The sequence below is a fragment of the Podarcis bocagei genome, assembly GCF_964188305.1.
Source record: "Podarcis bocagei genome assembly, chromosome: 1".
In the NCBI taxonomy this organism is placed as follows: Eukaryota; Metazoa; Chordata; class Lepidosauria; order Squamata; family Lacertidae; genus Podarcis; species Podarcis bocagei.
In genome coordinates, this window is record NC_138125.1 from 82100105 (window position 1) to 82120958 (window position 20854).

At 44.5% G+C, this 20854-nt stretch overlaps 2 protein-coding genes and 1 long non-coding RNA gene across 3 annotated transcripts; all 3 read left to right on the forward strand.

Annotated features, from left to right (window-relative positions):
* Window positions 1-4230: 4230 nt before the first annotated feature.
* LOC308589815 (uncharacterized protein) lies at window positions 4231-9341 on the forward strand. The gene is made up of 2 exons (XM_081199264.1): window positions 4231-4710; window positions 8631-9341. Exons 1-2 carry the CDS (start codon window positions 4513-4515, stop codon window positions 8814-8816), a joined length of 384 nt encoding a protein of 127 aa, XP_081055390.1. The 5' UTR covers window positions 4231-4512; the 3' UTR covers window positions 8817-9341.
* A 2412-nt stretch (window positions 9342-11753) lies between these two features.
* On the forward strand, window positions 11754-13813 carry LOC308589807 (interferon-induced transmembrane protein 5-like). The gene is made up of 2 exons (XM_081199255.1): window positions 11754-12031; window positions 13167-13813. Exons 1-2 carry the CDS (start codon window positions 11831-11833, stop codon window positions 13308-13310), a joined length of 345 nt encoding a protein of 114 aa, XP_081055381.1. The 5' UTR covers window positions 11754-11830; the 3' UTR covers window positions 13311-13813.
* Window positions 13814-17154: 3341 nt separating this feature from the next.
* LOC308576523 lies at window positions 17155-20001 on the forward strand. Its single transcript, XR_014003277.1, has 2 exons — window positions 17155-17675; window positions 19318-20001. It is a non-coding gene; the product is annotated as an uncharacterized lncRNA (long non-coding RNA).
* Window positions 20002-20854: the final 853 nt, after the last annotated feature.

The window sequence follows — 20854 nt, forward strand, 5'->3', positions numbered from 1 at the left end:
AAATCTCATGTAATTGCCAATAGTGTAACCAACTCCGAAAATGCTCTTTTATTTCCTCATAGTCTCCTAATTTCCATTTTCCTTCTTGGTCTGTTAACAAGTCAACATACGTGAGCCACTTTCCTTTCTTTCCAAGTAGTTTGAGCAGTAAAACTTCATGTGGTGAAAGCCACCAAGGGGTCTTGTGTTCTAGTAAAGTGCAGCTTTACTTCTTACACTTTCCCATTCAGCTAACATTAAAACAAAATTAATAAAACTGTATTAATATAGTATAAAGAATTAAATGAATTATTCCAGAGAAAGCAATTCAGTTAGTTACTAGCTACATTTAATTCCCAGCATAAAATAAATTATATCTACAGTGGAAAGTCCAGAATTCTCAAGTAGTATTCCAGATAAGAAAAAAAAGTCCAACGCTTTCAAACAAAAGTTATAGTTCTATAAGTAAAATCAGTATTACCAAGGGGCAAAAGAAAAAATTTAATTAGGCAGGATATAAGTAATAGAAATCTAGTCACGGGTGTAGCCCAGGGCTTTTTCCCCCAGCCAGAACACCCTGTCAGACCCTGGATGGAAGTTGGCGCGGCACATGTTTTTGGCACTTTTTAAGGTAGCCCGATGTGGCGCATATTTTTGGTGCCCCCCCAAAAAAAGTTCAACAACTTTGGCACTGCCACCCTTAAATCAAGTAAAGAAATAAAAACACATAACTAACTGACCAACTGCATCACAGATAGCTCAGTTCTGTGCCCCCCAACTTAAATTCTGGCTACACTCATGAGTCTAGTCAGAGTTTAGGGCAAGATCTGTGAAAATGGACCTTGGAAGGAAGTAGTTTGTGACAGATTCTTGGCCATGGATAGAGAAAAGCAGCAAAATTAAGAAAAGCGTGAAGAACTTAGATGGAAAATCAAAGAAGACATTGGTCAACATCAGAACCCCCAACAAACAGGGGAAACTGTGTCTGAGAGTGTGTGAAAACGTACTTGGAAGCAAATAATTCCTCCCCTGAAAGGATTCAGTGTCACTCCATAAATATTATCTTCTCACTAATGCAAGGATGAAAATGTTCCACTCTTGCCAAAGAAACAGCACTAAGGAAGCCAGAGATTCTCCCACCCTTGTCTGTGTATCAGTAGAAATTCTGTTGGCAACTGATCATAGTCGAAAACATTTCTTGCATTCTGACTGATTCTTTCTAGTTGCCCCCTAAATAATTTCCTCCTCTTTAAAATGTTGTCCTCTATTAATTTATGATTTCAAGCAAGATCCTAGGTCTTATTTGTCTTTCTTTTAATTTGGATCCTTCAACACCCTTATTCAAAGTGATCAGTGGTGCCATTATCAACAGACCATTGGGAAGAAGTCTGAGGCCCCAGCCCAAATGGCCACCTGCGTAGCTGCCGGGGCCTGGGGTGGGGGGGTTGCACACCCCACACTATGGGGGTGGGGCATGCCACCTGAGTGCTGTCTTATTTTTCAAATGGTGGACTGACTGTGATTGAATTATGTGAACTGTGAACTTCTGGTTACTTCAGATAACAACTTTGAGCTAAGCCTCACTTCCCCCCCAAATTCTGACTGTGAAAAGTTAAAGTGCAGCTTATATTCGCGACCATGCAGTATGCAGCCAGGAGCGTGGGGCAAACAGCACCAGGAATGCGGCAAAGTGGTGCCCACCCTGCATGTAGTCCTCCTCTCCGGCAAATGCTGGGAAGGGAGAGAGCGAGGAAGGGGAAAGGCCACTGGCAATGCAGCGCAGCTCCCCCCCCCCCCCAAGTATGCAGCCAGGAGTGGCAAGGGACGGAGTGGCTTATATTTGGGTGTTTTTTCTTTTTTTCTTTCTCCCCTTCCAATTTTAAAGGTGTGGCTTATTTTCAGACCAGTACAGTATATTGGCCTATTGCTACCTCTTTTTCTTAATGGTGACACGGACCATTCATAACATAGGAATATTTTTCCCAACTGTGGGGGCAGTAAGTGAAGACAAGCTACAACAATTAACGTTATTCACTGCTCCTTCTCAGGCTGCACAGAAAAAGCATTTCTGAAATTAATTATGATTGTGCAGATAAAATGTAAATGATAGAATTCTACAGGCTGGACTATTAGTGTGTGAAAGCAGTACAGATCCAATGATCTCCAGACAAGCACCTCCAGATGATGGAGATGTCAGGTGCCATCCTGGCGCCCAGGTGTCTTCACTTGGTCGCAAGTGGCCAATAGCCAGGTGCAAAATGTTCCTGGTGCCTGTTTAATTTAGAACATGACTTTATTATGATGTCAGAAGTAATTTCACAAGCTACTAAACCACCCACTAATCTTGAGAACCTAATAAGAACAACAGGTCATAACTAAAGGACTACTGTCTATACTTTATAACATATTAGCAGAGGGAAAGCAGGTACATATGAGGATTTTAAATCAACTTGGGAACAAGATATTCAAACTACACTTCAACCACAACAGTGGGACACTATTTGTATCAAAGCTCCATTTAATTCTGTGCCACCAAGGATTAAAGATAACTTGATATAACTCATTTTACATTGGTATTTTACTCCAAGTTAAATAGAATTAACTCAAATTTGCTTATCATTTGTTGGAAGAAATTGTGGTGAAAAACGAACTTTTTATCATATACAGTGGTCTTGTACAGAAACTAGTGTTTGGTCTGAAGTTTTCAATGCGATGGGGAAAATAACTACAGTAATCAAAAAATGCAAGCCAATTGGCTTCATTGTTAATTTTTGATGATTCCTCACAAACTATTTTCTTTAAATATTTAATGATGATTTGTATTGTGGCAGACAGAAAAGTAAAAGCAGAACACTGGAAACAATATTCAATATTTACTGAATCTATGGTATAAGAAACTTTGGCAAATGGAAAACCTGGCTTTTAAATGGAAAGCACAAAGGAAACGACCAGAAGCAGTCAAGATTTACACCACATGGTACAAGTTTATTGAACTTATGGCCTCACTCCATCTTCCTTCAACACACGGAATTCTGCCGATAACTACTTTTGTCTGCTCTGAAATCGCACGACAGAACTGACCATGATCTTTATAACATATGTTACGATATGCTCTGATCTTCCTTCCTCTCTGTTTTTTTCTGACATGCTGTCTACCCTCTCCCATACCTTTCTTTTGCTTCATCGTCATCGTTATGCTGTTTCTTTATGGTTATACGTATGTGCACTCCCAAAAATGTTTAAACCTCATTAAACACATCACGGAAGAAAGAAGGATATATAGTATAGTATGCACGCAGCCATAGTAAAGACAGCACACCAGTCTTTGATAGGGGAGGGAGGGGCGGTTCTGTAAACAATGTTTTTGTTTAATGTTAAAACCAATCCTGGAATTGAAAAATGCCGCGCAGAAAAGCAAATACTACTAAATGACCAAGCAGAAACAACTTGACAAATACTAGATTCAGGTAGGTATCCGTGTTGGTCTGACGCAGTCGATATATAAATTTTAAAAAAGTCTAGTGGCAGCTTAGAGACCAACAAAGTTTGTTCTTGGTATAAGCTTTCGTGTGCATGCTTATACCACTTGTGCATGCACACGAAAACTTATACCAAGAAAAACTTTGTTGGTCTCTAAGGTGCCACTGGACAATTTTATTTATTTTTTAATATATTTTGACAAATACCGCCCAACCACTCTTGGAAGGATTCAAACGTCACTAAACTTGAAATCTGGGAATAAAAGGAATACTGGAATTAGGCAGCCGAAATCTGACCTTCCTGAATCAAAACGCAAAGCAGCATCATTATTCCCTTGCCAGCCTGGCGTTCCCTTCCCTTCCTATCACGAGGCTATTTTACCTTTGGGAGAAAAGCCACAGCGCCCGGAGTTAGAGCACTAATGCAAGAGAGAAGAAATCAACTTCCGAGTTTTGTTCACTGCTCGCCTCCTAATTCTGAGTCCACCGCTTAGACAGCAGGCTCTCCCCTCTCCCCAAAAAGCTTTCCCGTCCACCCCCAGGGACTCCCCAAGCCTTTGGCCACCGCATATTAAGGTCTCACGTGGCGCGGATGACACTTGTTGAAAACCTACAGAGATTTCGTTTTGACTCTGAATACAACGCCAGCACGTCAAGAAGAAAAAGCGAAGAGGGTATTTGGGGAGGGGGTACAATAGCACAGGATCCCAAACCGAGGGGTGCACATCGCCGCCCGATCGTTGAATAAAAGTAATCGGGCTCCGTTCCCTCCTTGATCCCCGTTTCTGCCGCGCGAAACTTGTTGCAGCTAGAAGAAAGTGGTTTCGAAGCGGGTCTTGGCGAAGCCCCCGGGGTCAGCGCCGCCTCCCACTGCGAGGAATTCGCTCCCCCACCCGCTGCGCTCCTTCCCTTTCGTTTCCTGCGAGTCTGGGGGCCAGATTCAGTCCCTGGGCGCGTCCTGCCCAATCAGAGCACGAGAGCCGCGCCCAGCCCAGAGCAGACTCCAGCCGCGCGCCCTGCGCTCGCCGTTGCCACTCGCTGGGGACCTCTCACCATGCAGACCGCTCCGCACCACCCCGTCGCCATCCACATGCAGCCCCACGACGGCAAAGAGTCGGACGCGCCGCCCTACCCCTACGCCAGAGCGGCCACGGGCCCGCAACCCCAGGACTACGTGCTGTGGTCCCTCTTCAGCTTCTCGTTCCTGAACGCCTGCTGCCTCGGCTTCGCCGCGCTCGTCTTCTCCATCAAGGTGAGGGAGCGCACGAGGGCTGCCTGACCTTCCTCTCCTCTCTGCTGCCTCCCTGCAGTATTATTGACTTCTCCCTTGCACCCCGTTGTGGCTGGGTTATAGCTATTTCTTGCTCCCTCCTCCGCCTTGCCTGGAGCGCTCCCCTGTTTTGCTGGGGCAGCCCTCTTTATTCCTTCTGCCTCCCTCTTTAGCCGCTTTTGGCCACTTTCTTGGCCAGCTTTATACCTTAATCAGGTCCCCGCCCCCAGACAAGTAGAAATTCAACAGGTGCAGCGTCTTTACAACAACCTGTTTTCTGAAATGCATCACCTGTTGAATTTCTGCCTGCCATGAAGCTCTTATGTAGGCATGACCCTCGCTCCACCTCCCACGAAATGTGTTGATTGTAAGCTAACTCTTAAAGGATTTTCCACCACACCCATTCCCAAGGAAGTTTTAATTCCCGTTACCTCATCTAGCTATGGTTTCATTAAGAGAACTGGATAATTGTAGGATGGAAAATCACAGGTTGAAGTTTACTACTCATTAGCAGACATTTGCTGCGCTCAGAGCTCTAAAACAATGGATGTGCTTGGCACTTCCTCTTTTATTAATAATTAAGTATTAAATATATGAGCATATTCATTACTGTTATTTTCTAGCCGTTTGGAATCTGATGTTCTGCACAGTACAGTTTGAACATAAACCTTCCAACAGCAAAAATGAACAAACCATCAACTTTAGTTCTTAAGACTGTAATATGATGTCAGCAATTCCCTTACACTGGTAGCATATTGCTTTAAGACAGAAAGAAAAGAACATCGCAAAATTAAAAGCACAGCATACGAGTAATTGTGTCTCTCACTCTCTGCAGTGTTTGTGAATGTAATGCAGGTTCCACCATTTCCCAGAGAAAGTGTCCTTGGCACGTCCAACAACATGTGCATTTGTTACATTCTAGAATAGCAGTAGTAATAAATCTACTGTAGCAAAAAGGACAAAGGGGCTTTGTGGCACATGAGAAGCTAACAGTAAGATTTGGGTAGCATGAGGTTCTGTATAGGCTCTGGCTTTCTGGGAAGGGCACAACACATGCTTACGATGAATGTTGAGAAATGTCATGTCGTGATTTGGTTCTTCTTGCTGTCCTTAATATTTGCCAAAATGGTTGGGTGAAACCAAACTGCCTTTGTGGCCCCTCATTTCCACATGAAAACTGTAGGCATAATAAGTGACCATGTAGTGAGAGGTTGAGCCATATTCTGGCACCCTTATTCTGGCATCCCCAGTGGAGTAGCTAGGGCTTTTACCGCCCGGGGCAGTCACTGAGTTTGCCACGCCTCTCCCCCCCCCACTCTGACTGTCCTTCCCTTCTCTCCCGCTTCCCAAGGGGCAGGAAGGAGCTCAGTTCCCATCACCTCAGACTCCACACACCTCTTTACTTGTAATGCCTCCTACTTGGATTTAGGTGGTGTCATAGGTGCTGCCCTCCTCGCACCTGTGACAAACCCTCTCAGACCTTTTTGCGGCCCACCACAGGCACAGGAAAGCCCAATGGGGCTCGTCGTAGGTGCAGTGAGGCCCACTGCAGCGAGGCCTGGCCCCTTAAAGTTGGGTGTCTGAACCCCATCCCAATTTTGTCAGGAGAGCTGAGGTCTACTCAGCCATAGGGAATTGGCACCTAGGGGGGGTGATGTGGTCAGATGAGGGCTGAGTCTTAAACCTTCTGAAGTCTAGTTAAGTGCTTCACAAAATTCCCTGTTTAAAAAATCCCTGAATTGCAGCAAGTGACACTGGAGCCCATGGGAATGGATTTCTCTTTCTGTTCATATAAGTCCCACTAGTCCTTTTCAGCCTAAAAGGTTCTGTGCTTAGGTAGGAATAACCAGCTGCACGAATATAGGATGGGGGACACTTGGCTTACCAGCAGTACATATTAAAAGGATCTAGGAGTTTTAGTAAACGGCAACATGAGTCAACAACATGATGGTGCAGCAGCAAAAAAAAAGCAATGCGATTCTAGGCTGCATCAACAGAAGTCTAGTTTCTAGATCAAGTACCACTCTATTATGCTACGATCAGACCACACCTGGAGTACTGTGCCAAGTTCTGGGCACCACAATTTAAGAAGCACGTTAGCAAGCTGGAACATGTGCAGAGGAGGGCAACCAAGATGACCAAGGGTCTGGAAACTTAGCCTTATGAGGAGCGCTTGAAGGAGCTGGGTATGTTTAGCTTGGAAAAGAGGAGAATGAGAGGAGATATGATAGCCATCTTCAAATATCTTAAGGGCTGTCACATGGAAGATAGAGCAAGCTTGTTTTCTCCTGCTCTGGAAAGTAGGACTCAAACCAGTGGCTTCAAAGTACAAGAAAGGAGATTCCAACTAAACATCAGAAAAAAACTTTCTGACAGTAAGAGCTCTTTGATAGTGGAACAGACTCCCTTTGGAGGTTTTGAATTCTCCTCCCTTGGAGATTTTTAAGCGGAGGTTGGCTGGCCATCTCTCATGGATGCTTTAGTTGAGATTCCAGCACTTCAGGGGGTTGGACTAGATGACACTCAGGGTCCCTTCCAACTCTACAATACTATTAATTCTATGAGAAAGGAGCCAAAAGAGGAAAATTGCTCCCCAAAGGTGTATTTCCAAGCTGAGAAGGGGTTTAAAGTGAGGCAGGAAAGACGTGGAAAGGTGGGATACTTCAAAAATGCAGTACCTTACTCAGGAAAAGAAACCCATGAATAATACCTGCGTGTAAGTGCTGAAGAGCTATGGAGTGCAGAATGTGTTGCAGCCAAGAGAGAAGCAGCTTGGCACAGCTCTCCCCTCTCTACTGCCTCTGCCTCCTGGGGGCTCTGCCTGAGCCTGAGTGGGTTCAGGGGGTGGCGGCACAGGCACACGCTCTCCCACCGCTGCTGCTGCTCCACAGACAGAGAGAGAAGGGGAGGGAGGGAGGGAAGGAGGAGCAGTTCAGGGCATGGTGATTTGCAAGGAATGTGGACCTGTGCCTGGAAAAAGCGGGGCAAAAGGTAAGTGTGGATAAGCCCCCAGTCTTTGCTTTTAGAATGAGCCAAATTCTTTTAAAAGGCAAGGTTGTAAAGTCTTGCATTAGCGGTTTGTTCTCAAAATGTTTTCTAATAATGATGGAATAACTATATCAAACAAACCCACAATTATAGTTCCTCTATTCCAGGGGTGGGGGAACTTTTTTTTTGTTTGTTTCTGGGGGCTCTATTTTCTGTTATAGAGGTTGTTGACAGGATTGGATCTGGTCCTGGGCAGGACCAGTGACAATAAGGGGAAGGGCTACTCTTCTCTGCACCCCCTCCTCTCCCTCCAACACTGGTTTCCGTTATGAGTTGTGGGAGATGAAGAAACGAAATATTTATTTTCCTCCCTGTGCAGCACAGAAATGAAACTTGCTGGTAGCTCTGGGGTGGGAGGGTTTGGGGGGTGGAAATTCCCATCTGTAGACCACAGACACTTACACGTCGTGCCCCACCAGCTGCAGGTGTTTTCTGTTGCATGTGAGAGAAAGTGGGTCTGTGCTTCTCTAAACAGAGGAGACTGAATCAAGAAACAGAGGTAACATGAAAGAGCAGAGCTGCTAGATCACACCCAGCCAACATCCTCCCATTTTCAAATACTGGCACAGGACTGCAAGAATTACTGAGCTCGGGCGTGTGAAGTATTGAGTGCACATTGCTAGGGAGGAACTTGGTGGAAATGGATGCTGATAAAACAGCTACGCAATACCTAATTGAATCCCACGCCAGAATCTTAATCTAGCAGGTATAATCACCGTATTTAAACAACCATGAAAGTCTGTAGGGGCTTTAGGTATTCAAAGCCTATCCAAATGTATTTTCAGTGTTAATTCTCATTGTTCTTTTTATTTTTAAATTCTCTTTTCTCTCCTTCCTGTACCTGCCACTTTCAGTCAAGGGATCGCAAAGTTGTTGGAGATCCTGAAGGCGCAACTACCTATGGCAAGACCTCCAAGTGCCTGAACATCGCTGCTCTGATAGTGAGCGTCATAATATTAATCATCTTCATCATCATCCTTATTACCTTCGCAGCAGCTTTCCAAGCACAAATGCAAGAGATGATGAAGAAACGGCACTAATTGTAGTGTTGGCTCAGTGGCAAATTCAGAAGGCAGAATATTTCCCCCAGCATTATAGCATTGCTTGTAAGCTTGGGCTTGCCTTTGCTTCTCTGAGTGTACCCAACCTGCTCATCCACTTGCAAGGAAGGAGGCATTCCACACAGCACCTGGTACTTATGGAGATGCAGAAAGGTTGAGGCATGTTTGCCTACAAAGATGACTAGATGACCCCTAGGGTCCCTTCCAACTCCACAGTTCTATGATTCTATGAAAGATGGAGGAGAGACTCAGATGTCATCTTGAAATTCACCATCCAGTTTAAGATGCTTATGGAGAAACAACATTTATTTGATGCTCTTTCTTTGTTCAAGATCTGGATTCTTGGCCTTCCTTCATCCTGTTGCTCATGAAATATAATCATTTTTTTTATGATTGGTTTTCCAGTTCAACAGGTTTCTCACTCAAGATGTGTACTGCAGCTTTTCTATATTGAAACATGAAGTCTGGGGTGAATTCTGAGCAAATAAACACATGCCTACCTTATTCTGCATCAATTGCTTTCTTGTTGGTTTAAAACTTAAAACATTGAGGCTCCCCTTTTGTAGGATTCTTCAAAAGGGCCAGACTGGATGCAACTTGTAGATTTGTGTAATATTCTGATGACTTTTTACATGGAAAAAAAATTAATCTGGGAGGTCAGTCATTTAGGGGATCCAAATATCCCTAAATCCATTAAACATTTTTATATATGGGACTACTTATGGTAATTCTCTTGGGAACACACACACAGCATCTTTTAATTAAAATGGCCCTAGATGTAAGAATTAGCATTGCCGACTGTGTATCTTCAGCCTAGAATTAAACCACAGGGGAAAGCGCACACTCTCCTGACAACAGTGTACAGATGTTGCCTTCTATCTAAAAAGGTTCACCCCATGAGACAAATGTGCATGTTGGGAGAAGCTTGCTCATTTCTTCTCTTGTATACCTCCTTAGGGGATCATGCCTTAGTAGCTGAGAAACATTTGTGTTGTTATGCCATCAGCATATAGGCAACTCCCAATTTACATGGGGGTAGCATTCCAAGGCATCAGATGTTTAAGTAAAATCACGTTCATTTGAAGCACCATTGAGAAAGCCTGCAAACACCCCGTTCTGCCCCTTTACGTGACATTTTTGGGTCACTTCTGGGTTCGATGCGATGCACGTGCGCACGCACATATCAGTTGCCGTAAACGGTCACTGCCTGTATATGGTGCTTCACAGAGAAGACATGTTCTTGCTCCAAGGGGCTTACAATCCTAAATGTTGCCTTCTAATGGCCTCTCCCTGCCTCAGTGCTGGCAGTCTTTCAAATTTTTAGGTGGCCTGGTGCTATGTTTATTTGTGCTTATAATTTGATGATTGCCAGATGCTGTTTCTGGTAGCAGCAGCTATCATTCCACTTTGTTAAAAAGCCTTTGAGAACTTCCCTCTTCTTTAGGGAAGGGGAAATGGTTGCCCTCCAGATGTTGGATTTTGAGATTACAGTACTAGGTATGCGTCCAAAGCCAAGTGTGCACCCCACCGCTTTGAGACAATCTTTAAACCTCTTTTGTTGACCACCAGCATTACGCTTTCCATTTTTAAGTTTGGAATAGAGTAGTTGCTTTGGAAGACAATAATCTAGCATCTGTACAACATGACCAGTCCAACGAAGTTGATGTTGAAGAATCATTGCTTCAACACTGGTGATCTTTGCTTCATCCAGTACACTGATATTAGTTCACCTGTCTTTCCAAGTGATGTGTACATGTGGGTCCAGAATTGGCTTCCATAGTCACTTACGGATTCATTGTTCAAACCATGTTTATGGAAGACAATCTTACTCAGCTACGGGTGATCACCAAAGAAGAAAGAAGAACACCCCACCGCTCATGTGTATTCATGCACACACTACCAAGAGGTTTAGGAGCTTCTGCTTTAAATATATGGGATGTACACAGCCTTATTTGGACCTCTTTATCCTGGCTTTTCACACTTGAGATGCATATTTTTAGGACCCATCTTATTTCTGTGATTTTAAGTTGTTTCAAACTATTCACTAAATCTGTTTTAAGTGTCCCCTGCCCTGGGATATTAGGATGAAGGGTGGGTAAATATAGTGGTGGTGGTGGTGGTGGTGGTGATGATGATGATGATGATGATGATGATGATGATAATAAATGATAAATCAAATAAAGAGGAGATTATAGTTGCTAAACAACAGGCAGAAAAATGATTAAGGGGTTCACCAAGATGCTCAGTAGTTTTCAAATGGTCTGAGAGTGGAAAGTTTGGAAATCAGTGTTGTTGACAAAGCAACATCTGGGAGATCCTTGGCCACGGCTGATCCCAGAACGGAAAGGGGCGTGGAGAGCAACAGATAGCCAGAGGCTGCAGGAAAATAATAGAAGTCATTGCAGCAACTGCTCGCCTCCCAATTCTGGGAAGCGCAAAGCGAGTCCATAGCGTGGTGAGCAGGCTCTCCCAAAAAAAAACTTTCCTGTCCACCTCAGGGACTCCCGAAGCATGAGGTTCTTCACCCCCTAACAAAAGCTTGCCCCCACAACAAAAATCCTGGCTACGCCCATGTCCCGAGTTGTTTGGCCACAGCATATTACGGACCCAGGTAGCGTAGATTACACTTGCTGAAAGCCTAGAGATTTCCTTTCCACTCTGAAGACAAGCCAGCAGGAACACCAAGCCGATAGTAAGGGATCAGAAAAGGAGGGGTGCACATCGCCACCTGCTTGTTGAATACAATAAGGGGGGTTCCGTTTCCTCCGTTTCTACTTGCTACAACTGGAAGCAGGTGGCTTCCAAGTGGGCTCAGCGTGCAATTACGTCTCCCTCCCTCCACCGCTGCGCTCCTTCGGTTTCGTCTTCTCCAAATGAGGCTCAGGGAAGCCCCCGTCCCAGCCCCAAGGCGGGACCCGCTCTATCTCTCCCTCTCTCCCCTCTGCTGAATCCTTTCGCCACTCGGCCGTGGGCAGCGCAGGGAACTGTACGCCATGCAGAGCGCTTCACACCACCCCGTCGCCATCCACATGCAGCCCCACAGCGGCTATGAGCCGAGCGCGCCGCCGTATCCCTCCCGCGCCGGAGGGGTCGCCGCCCCGCCGCCCCAGGACCATGTGCTGTGGTCCCTGTTCAGCTTCTCGTTCCTGAACGCCTGCTGCCTCGGCTTCGCGGCGCTCGTCTACTCCATCAAGGTGAGAGAGCGCAGGAGGGCTGTGCGGGTCTCCTCTCTGTCGCCAGTGCCACTGTAGTCTTCACTTATCTCTCTCCCCGTGACTGGGTAGTATTTCTTTCTTGCTTTTCTGTTTTGTTTACTCGAGCATTCACCTATCTTTGTGAGGCAGTTCTTTCTCTTTATTTCCTCTGTCTCCCATCCTAGGCTCACTACCACTTTGCGTTCCTTTCTCGGCAGGCTTTATACCAGTGGCATAGCGTGGGTTGTCAGCACCCGGGGCAAGGCAAGTAATTTGCACCCCCTAACCCGTGGATTTTAGCAGGGGGCAGAGAGCTGCGAGTGCCCCCTCAGATGTTGCGCCCGGCCCCCCCTGCACCCCCACGCTACGCCACTGCTTTATACCTCTATTTGTTCATTAGACAGGTTGAATGATGATGATGATGATATTTATACCCCACCCATCTGACTGGGTTTACCCTGCCACTCTGGGCGGCTTACAGCATATATAAAACATAATAAATTATCAAAGTTCAACAGATGCAGGTTCCCAACGGTTTGTTTTAAGGAACACTTTACCTGTTGAATCAATGCCATACAGCTCTAATATACATGAGCCCTGAAAAGTGTCAGCTCTTAACAAGCACTTAAAGGATTGTTCTCCACCTCCCTCTTTCCTTTCAAGTTTCCCCAGAAACCCCTGAAAGTACATTATGAAAACTTGTACACCATGCTTATAACATGATACATCTGTAAAACGTGTTCTTATTAAGTGATCCACAAGTTAGTAGAAAAACCTTTGGAACTGGTCTTTGTTTTTTTGGAGTATTTGTGAGCCGAGGACCCTGGCTGGTAGCTCTGGGTGAGAGTGGGGGGCAGAGACTGGGGCCAAGAAGATGGGGCAACTTAGATTGAAAGTTGCTCCTATCTCTAGTCCACAGACATGTGCATCTTGCCACCGTGCTGCAAGTCGTTTCTGTTGCATGTGGATTATGATTCTAACCAATGCAGTTAGTGTTGAGGAGTGTGTGTTTTGATAAGATTAGACAATTATGGAAAGTTTATTGGAGCTTTAGGCGTTCAGCATGTACAAATATATGTCCATTGTGAATTTTCATAATTAATACTGTTAAAAATTCTCTTTTCTCCCCTTTCAGTCTAGGGATAACAAAGTGCTTGGATATTCTGAAATTGCAGCTACCTATGGCAGGACCTCCAAGTGTCTGAACATCGCTGCTCTGATACTGAGCATCATATTCTTCATCATTTTCATCATCATCATCGTTTACTACAGGGCTTAGCAGCAATGGTGTAGATGAAGAGGAATGGCCACTGAATGTTGGCTCAGTGGCAAAGTGTGTGCAGAATATTTTCCCCAGCGTTATAGCACTTCTTGTAAGCTTTGCTGCCTTTTCTTCTCTGAGGGTACCCACCCTACTCTTTCACTTGCAAGGAAGGAGGCATTCTACATGACACCTGGTACATCCTGCATTTCTGGAGATATAAAGGTCTCAGCACTGTTTGCCACGAAGGTGGAAGAGAGACTCTGATGTCATCTTCAACTTTGCCATCCAGTTTGAGACTTTTATTGAGAAAATAAAGTGTTTGTATGAGTGTTTTTTCTTTGTCCAAGATTCAAATTTGTGGCCTTGCCTCTTCCTGTTACTCATGAGATCTAAACAGTATTTTTTATGATCTGTTTTCTACTTCAACAGGTTTATCACTCAAGATGTACACTGGGAGTTTTTCTTTATTGAAACATGAATTATGGGATGAATTTTGAGCAAATAAAACTAAGTCCTTATTCTGTGTGAACATTTTCTTGATAAAATCATTGAACATTTTTCAGGATCTAAAACACTGAGACTCCCCTTTGTATAGTTCTCCAGCATTAATGCTTTACAGGCCTACATCCATATATTATCATGACTTTTAAATGAATGAATGAATGAATGAATAAATAAATAAATAAATAGGGGGAAAATTAACTGGGGGACCATTAATTTAATGGAACCAAATGAAAGAGCATGATTTTGTATGTATGTATGGTAACTAAAAGGGTGTCAGATGTAAGAAATCACTCTTCTGTGTACTTTCAGCCTAGAATTAAACCACTAAAGAAAGCACACTTCTTCTTCTTTGGTGATCGCTTATAGCCAAGAAAGATTGTCTTCCATGAAAACGGTCTTAATAGTGAGTCTGTAAGTGACTGGGAGGCAAATTCTGGATCCACACGTTCTTCCACAGTGGGGACATAGGTTTCCTGGAGGGAGTTGATCACAGTGAGGGTTTGCCAAACATGCCTTCTTCTTAGCTCGTTTCTCCTTCTTGCCCTGGTTTTGTGCTGCTTCAAAGTCCGTAACACCTTTGGTAAAGGCTGCTCTCCAGCTGGAGTGCTCACCACAGGCCAGTGTTTCCCAGTTATCAGTGCTTATGTTACATTTTTTTAGATTTGCCTTGAGAGAGTCTTTAAACCTCTTTTGTTGTCCACCAGTATTTCGCTTTCCATTCTTGAGTTGGGAATAGAGCAGTTGCTTTGGAAGACAATAAGGCATCCAAACAACATGACCAGTCCAACAAAGTTGATGTTGAAGAATCATTGATTCAACACTGGTGATCTTTGCTTCTTCCAGTACACTGATATTCGTTTGCCTGTCTTCTCAAGTGATGTGTAAAAATTTTCTGAGACACCATTGATGGAATCTTTTGAGGACTTGGAAATGGCATTAATAAGTGGTCCATGCTTCACAAGTGTACAGTAAAGTTGGTCCCAGTCCTCAAACACTCTGTGCTTCAATTGAAAGTTGCGCTTGCAAAGCTCAGGTGATGCTAGATTCCGGCATCAATGTCAGTCCTTGAGGAAAGATAACTGCCCAGGTAGGAAAAGTGATCAACACTTTCCAACGTTACACCATTAAGTTTTCCAGTTCAACAGGTTTCTCACTCAAGATGTGTACTGCAGATTTTCTGTATTGAAACATGAAGTCTGGGGTGAATTCTGAGCAAATAAAAACATGCCTACCTTATTCTGCGTCAATTGCTTTCTTGTTGGTATAAAACTTAAAACATTGAGGCTCCCCTTTTGTAGGATTCTTCAATATTATGGTTTCATGGGCCAGACTGGATGCAACATGTAGATTTATGTAATATTCTGATGACTTTTTACATGAATAAAAAAAATTAATCTGGGAGGTCAGTCATTTAAGGAATCCAAATATCCCTAGACCCATTAAACATTTTAATATATGGGACTACTTAATTCTCTTGGAAACACACACACGGCATCTTATAATTAAAATGGTCCTGGGGGAAAGAATTAGCATTGCCGACTGTGTATCTTCAGCCTAGAATTAAATCACGGGAAAGCACACACTCTCATGGCAACAGTGTACAGTTTGGATGGTGGGTTGATGCTGCCTTCTGTCTAAAAAGATTAGCACTATGAGAAAAATTGCATGTTGGGAGAAGCTTGCTCATTTCTTCTCATGATCTCCTTATAGGATCATGCCTTGCTGGTTGAGAATCAGTTGCGTTAGGATCATAGAACTGTAGAGTTGGAAGGGACCACGAGGGTGATCTAGTCCAACCCCCTGCAATGCAGGAATATTTTGCCCAGTGTGGGGCTCAAACCCACAACATTGAGATTAAGAGTCTCCCGCTCTACCAAGTGAGCTATGTGGATTGATTGTTGTTATGCCATCAACGTAAATGATGCTTTACAGAGAAGACAGGCTCTTGCTGCAAAGGGCTAACACTCCTAAGCGTTGCCATGTATTCATCTCACTTCCCTGTGCTCTTTAAATAAATGTGTCTCCCAAATTTTGATGAGGGCAGTGTCATGTTTATTTGTGCTCATCATAATTTGATAATTGCCAACATGCAGTTCCATTCCCCCAGCTCACTGTGCTGTTTCAGGGAACTGCAGCTATCATTCCACTTTGTTAGAAGCCACTTTTTAAAACATCCCTCTTGCTTCAAGGAAACTTGCGGCCTTCCAGATGTTGGTATTCTGACTCCGAAAACCCTGCAGTCAATATGACCAACTGTCAGGGATGGTGAGCATTGTTGTCGAAAACATCGGGATGGGGGCTATAGATTCCTCATTCCTGCTTTGATAGAACCTTTCTTATTCTCCCCTGCAGAGACGTCAACTTGTATAAAATATTTGGGGTGGGGGGAGAAATAAGCCTCACCCTGAAAATCCATCACATGATGTGTCACAAGCACACTACAGTCATACCTCGGGTTACAGCCGCTTCAGGTTGCGTTTTTTTGGGTTGCAGACCTCCAAAACCCGGAAGTACCAGAACAGGTTACTTCCGGGTTTTGGCAGTCACGCATGCGCAGAAGCGCCGAATCGCGACCTGCGCGTGTGCAGATGTGGGTTGCGAATGTGCATCCCGCATGGATCACGTTCGCAACCCAAGCGTCCACTGTATCTGAATAGCAGTGCCCATCAAATATTTTATGGGGGGCCCTAGGAGTTGGCTCCTATGCCCCCCACCCCCTTTCTTAACATTAGAATGGAGGGCAGAAGAGAGGCGTGGGATAGCCATCCTTTAGCTAGAGAGTGTTATTATTACTTATTAGCCTTGATGGAGGGCCCGAATGGAATCGGTCTTTCCCAACACCCTCACCCTGGAGAGTAGCAGAAAGCGCTGTGTAAACCATTTATGCCGGGAAGTCTGACACGTGTCCGTCAGAAGGGGTGAGCTATCTAGTGTCTGTCTTTAAACTTGCATAGGTCGGCAGTCTGGGCCAAAACGCAGTTTGGCAGTTGCAGTTTGGGCGAATGGGGGTGGTTCTTTGCTGTTTGGCAGATAGAACAGGAGGTGAATGAGGCTTGAGACAAGTCCTGCTTTTTCAAAGCTGGCTGTTGCTCACTATAAAGAGGAAGCCACAGCAAACGATCTGGGAGCAGCCTTTAAGAATTGATTCTCGCCCCTGCGCAGGTGAATAAATTTAGCCTTCCTCGGAAAGAACCCGTGTCTGTCGTTATTGACTGGGAGAAAACCTGCAACAGCCTTATTACTGTAGTTGCTTGTTACCTAAAAGCTCCCCGGACCCTGGGCGCTTCCCTAAGTAGGGTCTCCACACCACGCGCCATCCCACCCCCCACAGGTGAGCTGATCCTGAGCTCGCTGGCTCCAAGGAACTGTCAACATTTATTATTTTAGCGGAGTTGCTGCCACCGACGCTTCGTGTTCCGGAGCAAACCGTCGGAGCACCACAGCTTCCTGCCTGCCTCTCCCATCCGAGTTTCGTTTCCTACGAACTCTGTCCCCGCTCTAACTCGCCCCCGGCCGCTTCCCTCCCTCGTGGTTTTCTCAGAATCGAAAGCGGCGGCTTCTCTCACGCACCGCCCAATCAGGACCCGCCCTCGGCCCGCGCCCGCCGCGCCCCATTTCGCCTCAGCGGCCGGCCGCCGCCTCCTGCTCTTGCTGCCCCGCGTCGCCATGCAGCCCGTGTCGTCGCCGGTTGCCCTCAGAGTGGCTCCGTACGACCCGTACAGGCCCCGTACGCCGCCCCCCGCGAGCCCCTACCCCTACCCAGTGGCCTGCGTCGTCGTCCAGCCCCCGCAAGACTTCGTCGTCTGGTCGATGTTTAGTTTAACCTTCATGAACCACTTCTGCCTCGGTTTCGCGGCTCTCATTTTCTCCATCAAGGTGAAGCCGCCCTTCTCCCCCACCCACGAAAAAAAGGGCGGGAAAGCGCCATTATCTCACTAATCCAGTTATTTGCCCCCCGCTTCCGGTTTTCTGCCCTCCCTCAGTCTTGGCTCCCTTTCCTCCCCATGGGACTGGATAGCATTTCTGCCTCCGCTTCTTGCTTTACTCTCATTTTCTGGGGCAGACGTCATTCTTCTTCCACCCCATTCACTCAGGTCTTGGAGTGGGCCACTGACCCCTTCCCTTTCCTAGCAGCATTTGGCTTTAACAGCTCTCCCCTCATTGCCTCTGTGATGGGGGGGGATCTCTACTTGTTAAATTTCTGCCCGTCACACAGCTGTCACAGAGGCCCCTACCCCAACAGTGTTAACCCTAAACTAAAGCGTTCTCTCCCTACCCCACTTTCCAAGGGAGTTTTCATTCCCCTCACCCATGTCATCTAGCTAAGGATGGGTTGATTGATGGTAGGAACCAGGCACTGCTAGGCTGCAGGATGGAGTCAGAGGCCTTTTAACACACCTTAGCTGCAAACAGAGGTGAAAAGATGGGTGCTCTATGTACTTTTCATTGCATGTGTATAAGATGGTATTATATATATATATTGTTGTCACAAGAAGGCTTGCTCTGGAAGGCTTAAAACAAAGTGTCACCAGCTTTTGTTTAATAGTCTATGAACCAAGGGCCTACAATGGCGTACAGTATAAATTCAAGCAATGTCATTAAAACAAAAATACAAAAACCAAATGGAATTAGGGAATTTCGTATTCTCTGTACTGTACCTTTACTGTGATGCTCCCACAAATATTTCAGTAAATTATAGATCTTCTCCAGTGAGAAGGGGCCAAGCTAGGCAAAATGGGCAAAAAGTTATTTTTTGGTAAAAGCTCCCTATTACCAACAGGCAATGAGGTAGATATGTTTATACTATCAAAAAAAAAGGCTGCCTCATTTATTCACCCCAAATTATAATGTACTGTGGAGAATAGAAGACATAAATGCCATTTGACCAATAGCACTTTCTAATATGTGCTGTGATCTAAACCACTGAGCCTAGGGCTTGCTGATCAGAAGGTCGGCGGTTCGAATCCCCGTGACGGGTTGAGCTCCCGTAGCTTGGTCCCAGCTCCTGCCAACCTATCAGTTCAAAAGCACGTCAAAGTGCAAGTAGATAAATAGGTACCGCTCCAGCAGGAAGATAAACAGTGTTTCTGTGTGCTGCTCTGGTTTTGCCAGAAGCAGCTTAGTCATGCTGGCCACATGACCCAGAAAAACTGTCTGCGGACAAACGCTGGCTCTCTTGGCCAGTAAAGTGAGATGAGCACCGCAACCCCAGAGTCGTTCGCGACTGGACTTAACTTTCAGGGGTCCTTTACCTTTACCTTTCATATGCGGGCAGTGTATCAGAATATAATTGCCAAGTAAATCATTAGTATTTGAAAAGAGTACTATCTCATTGCTAACAAGGATGCTGCAGTGGTAACACTGAGCAGGAAGTTCTTGGTTTGAAATGATCGCACAACAACCACAAAAAGCCTGTTTGACTTCCAGGTGTTTAAAGCATGTGCAATGATATTTCTAATGCTAATTTTCTTTATTTTTTATTAAAAATACATATTTTTTTTCTCTACCTCTGCTTCAGTCAAGGGATTGTAAAGTCATGGGAGATAATGAAGGTGCAGCTATGCATGGCAGGAAAGCAAAGTACCTGAATATCCTTGCTTTGATAGTGGGAATCATATTCTTCGTTAGTATGGTCGCCGTGATTACGTTTGATCCACCACCTTTCCATAGAGCAGTGAAAGCAATACTGCAGAGATACCAATGATTCGAGCTGGCTAAGCTGGAACTTGTGTGTTAAGGATATTCTGCTCCGTACTGTATTTATATCCTTAGTGTGCATTGGCTGCACTTTCTTCTGCTTTGATTATACCCACTTTGCTCTTAACACTTGCAAGGAATGAAAAAGTCTAAAGAAGACAGGACATCTGGCACATCTGAAGATATAAAGGTTTATGCTCTTCTTTGCAGCTCTACAATCCCACCTTGTTTACAAGGACTATGAAAGGTTAGGGTGATCATCCTCAACTTCTTTATCCAGTTTGTGTTTCTCAATACCTGTCTCAATGTTTGAGTGATGTTTTCTCTGTCCTAAAGTCTGGATTTGTGGCATTCCTAGTTCATGATGTTGATGGGAACCATCACTCTTTCTGTTTCATTTTTCAGGATTTTCACAAGTTTCTCAATTAAAGTGTATTAGAGCTTTCACGTATTGAAATATGAAGTCTCTGGTGAATTCTCTGCAAATAAAGGCATATTCTTCTGATTCTGTGGAAACAGTTTACTTGTTGGTAAAAACAGTTAAAACTATTCTGGACTGAAACATTTAGGACCCCCACTGCATTTTTAAAAACATTAGTGTTTGGGTAGTTGTTTGATTCCCCAATCAGGGTGAAACTATGTATTAAACTAACATTGCATCTTTCAACTAGAAAGGTTAATGCTTTTGAGTTTTTTAAATCTTAAGAATTTGCTTGGTAGAATGTGGCATTCAACCTTTTGGGACCCAGCATCATCATGGTCATACTGTTCATTATTTAACAGTGTTCACTTAACAGCTCCATTCAGCTGTAGCTGGCATACTGCTCTGATTAGAAATCAGTGTTCCTCAATCTTTTGGCCCTGGGTACATTTAGCATTGTGAAAACGTGATGTGGGCACCACCACAAAACAGCAAGAAGGTAAAAGTAGCATCTAGCAAATAAAACATTGATCCTCTTGTATGATTATTACATGAGATGCCCTGTAAACCACTATCAAGTTAAAGCTTACATTGGTGTCTGCTGACTGCGCAGTAAAATTTAAAGACTGGCTGTTTACTACCACCATGGAAGAAAAATGCACTGCAATGGCACAAAAACATGGACCCAAGGCACATGTTCTCATGAATTTTCATAATTTTTTAAACAGGTGTTCCAAACAGAATCACCATCAAATCACAGTACACATCTGTGGACACAGAGGTATTGGAGAAAATGCATTGTAACAGTACAAATTGAGAGCATTTGCAGATGACTTAGTATTGACATTACAGGAGCCAGAATCTAGTACTAAAAGAGTTTTGGAACTGATTCAAGAGTTTGGTCAGGTTGCAGGATTTAAACTGAATAAGTTAAAAA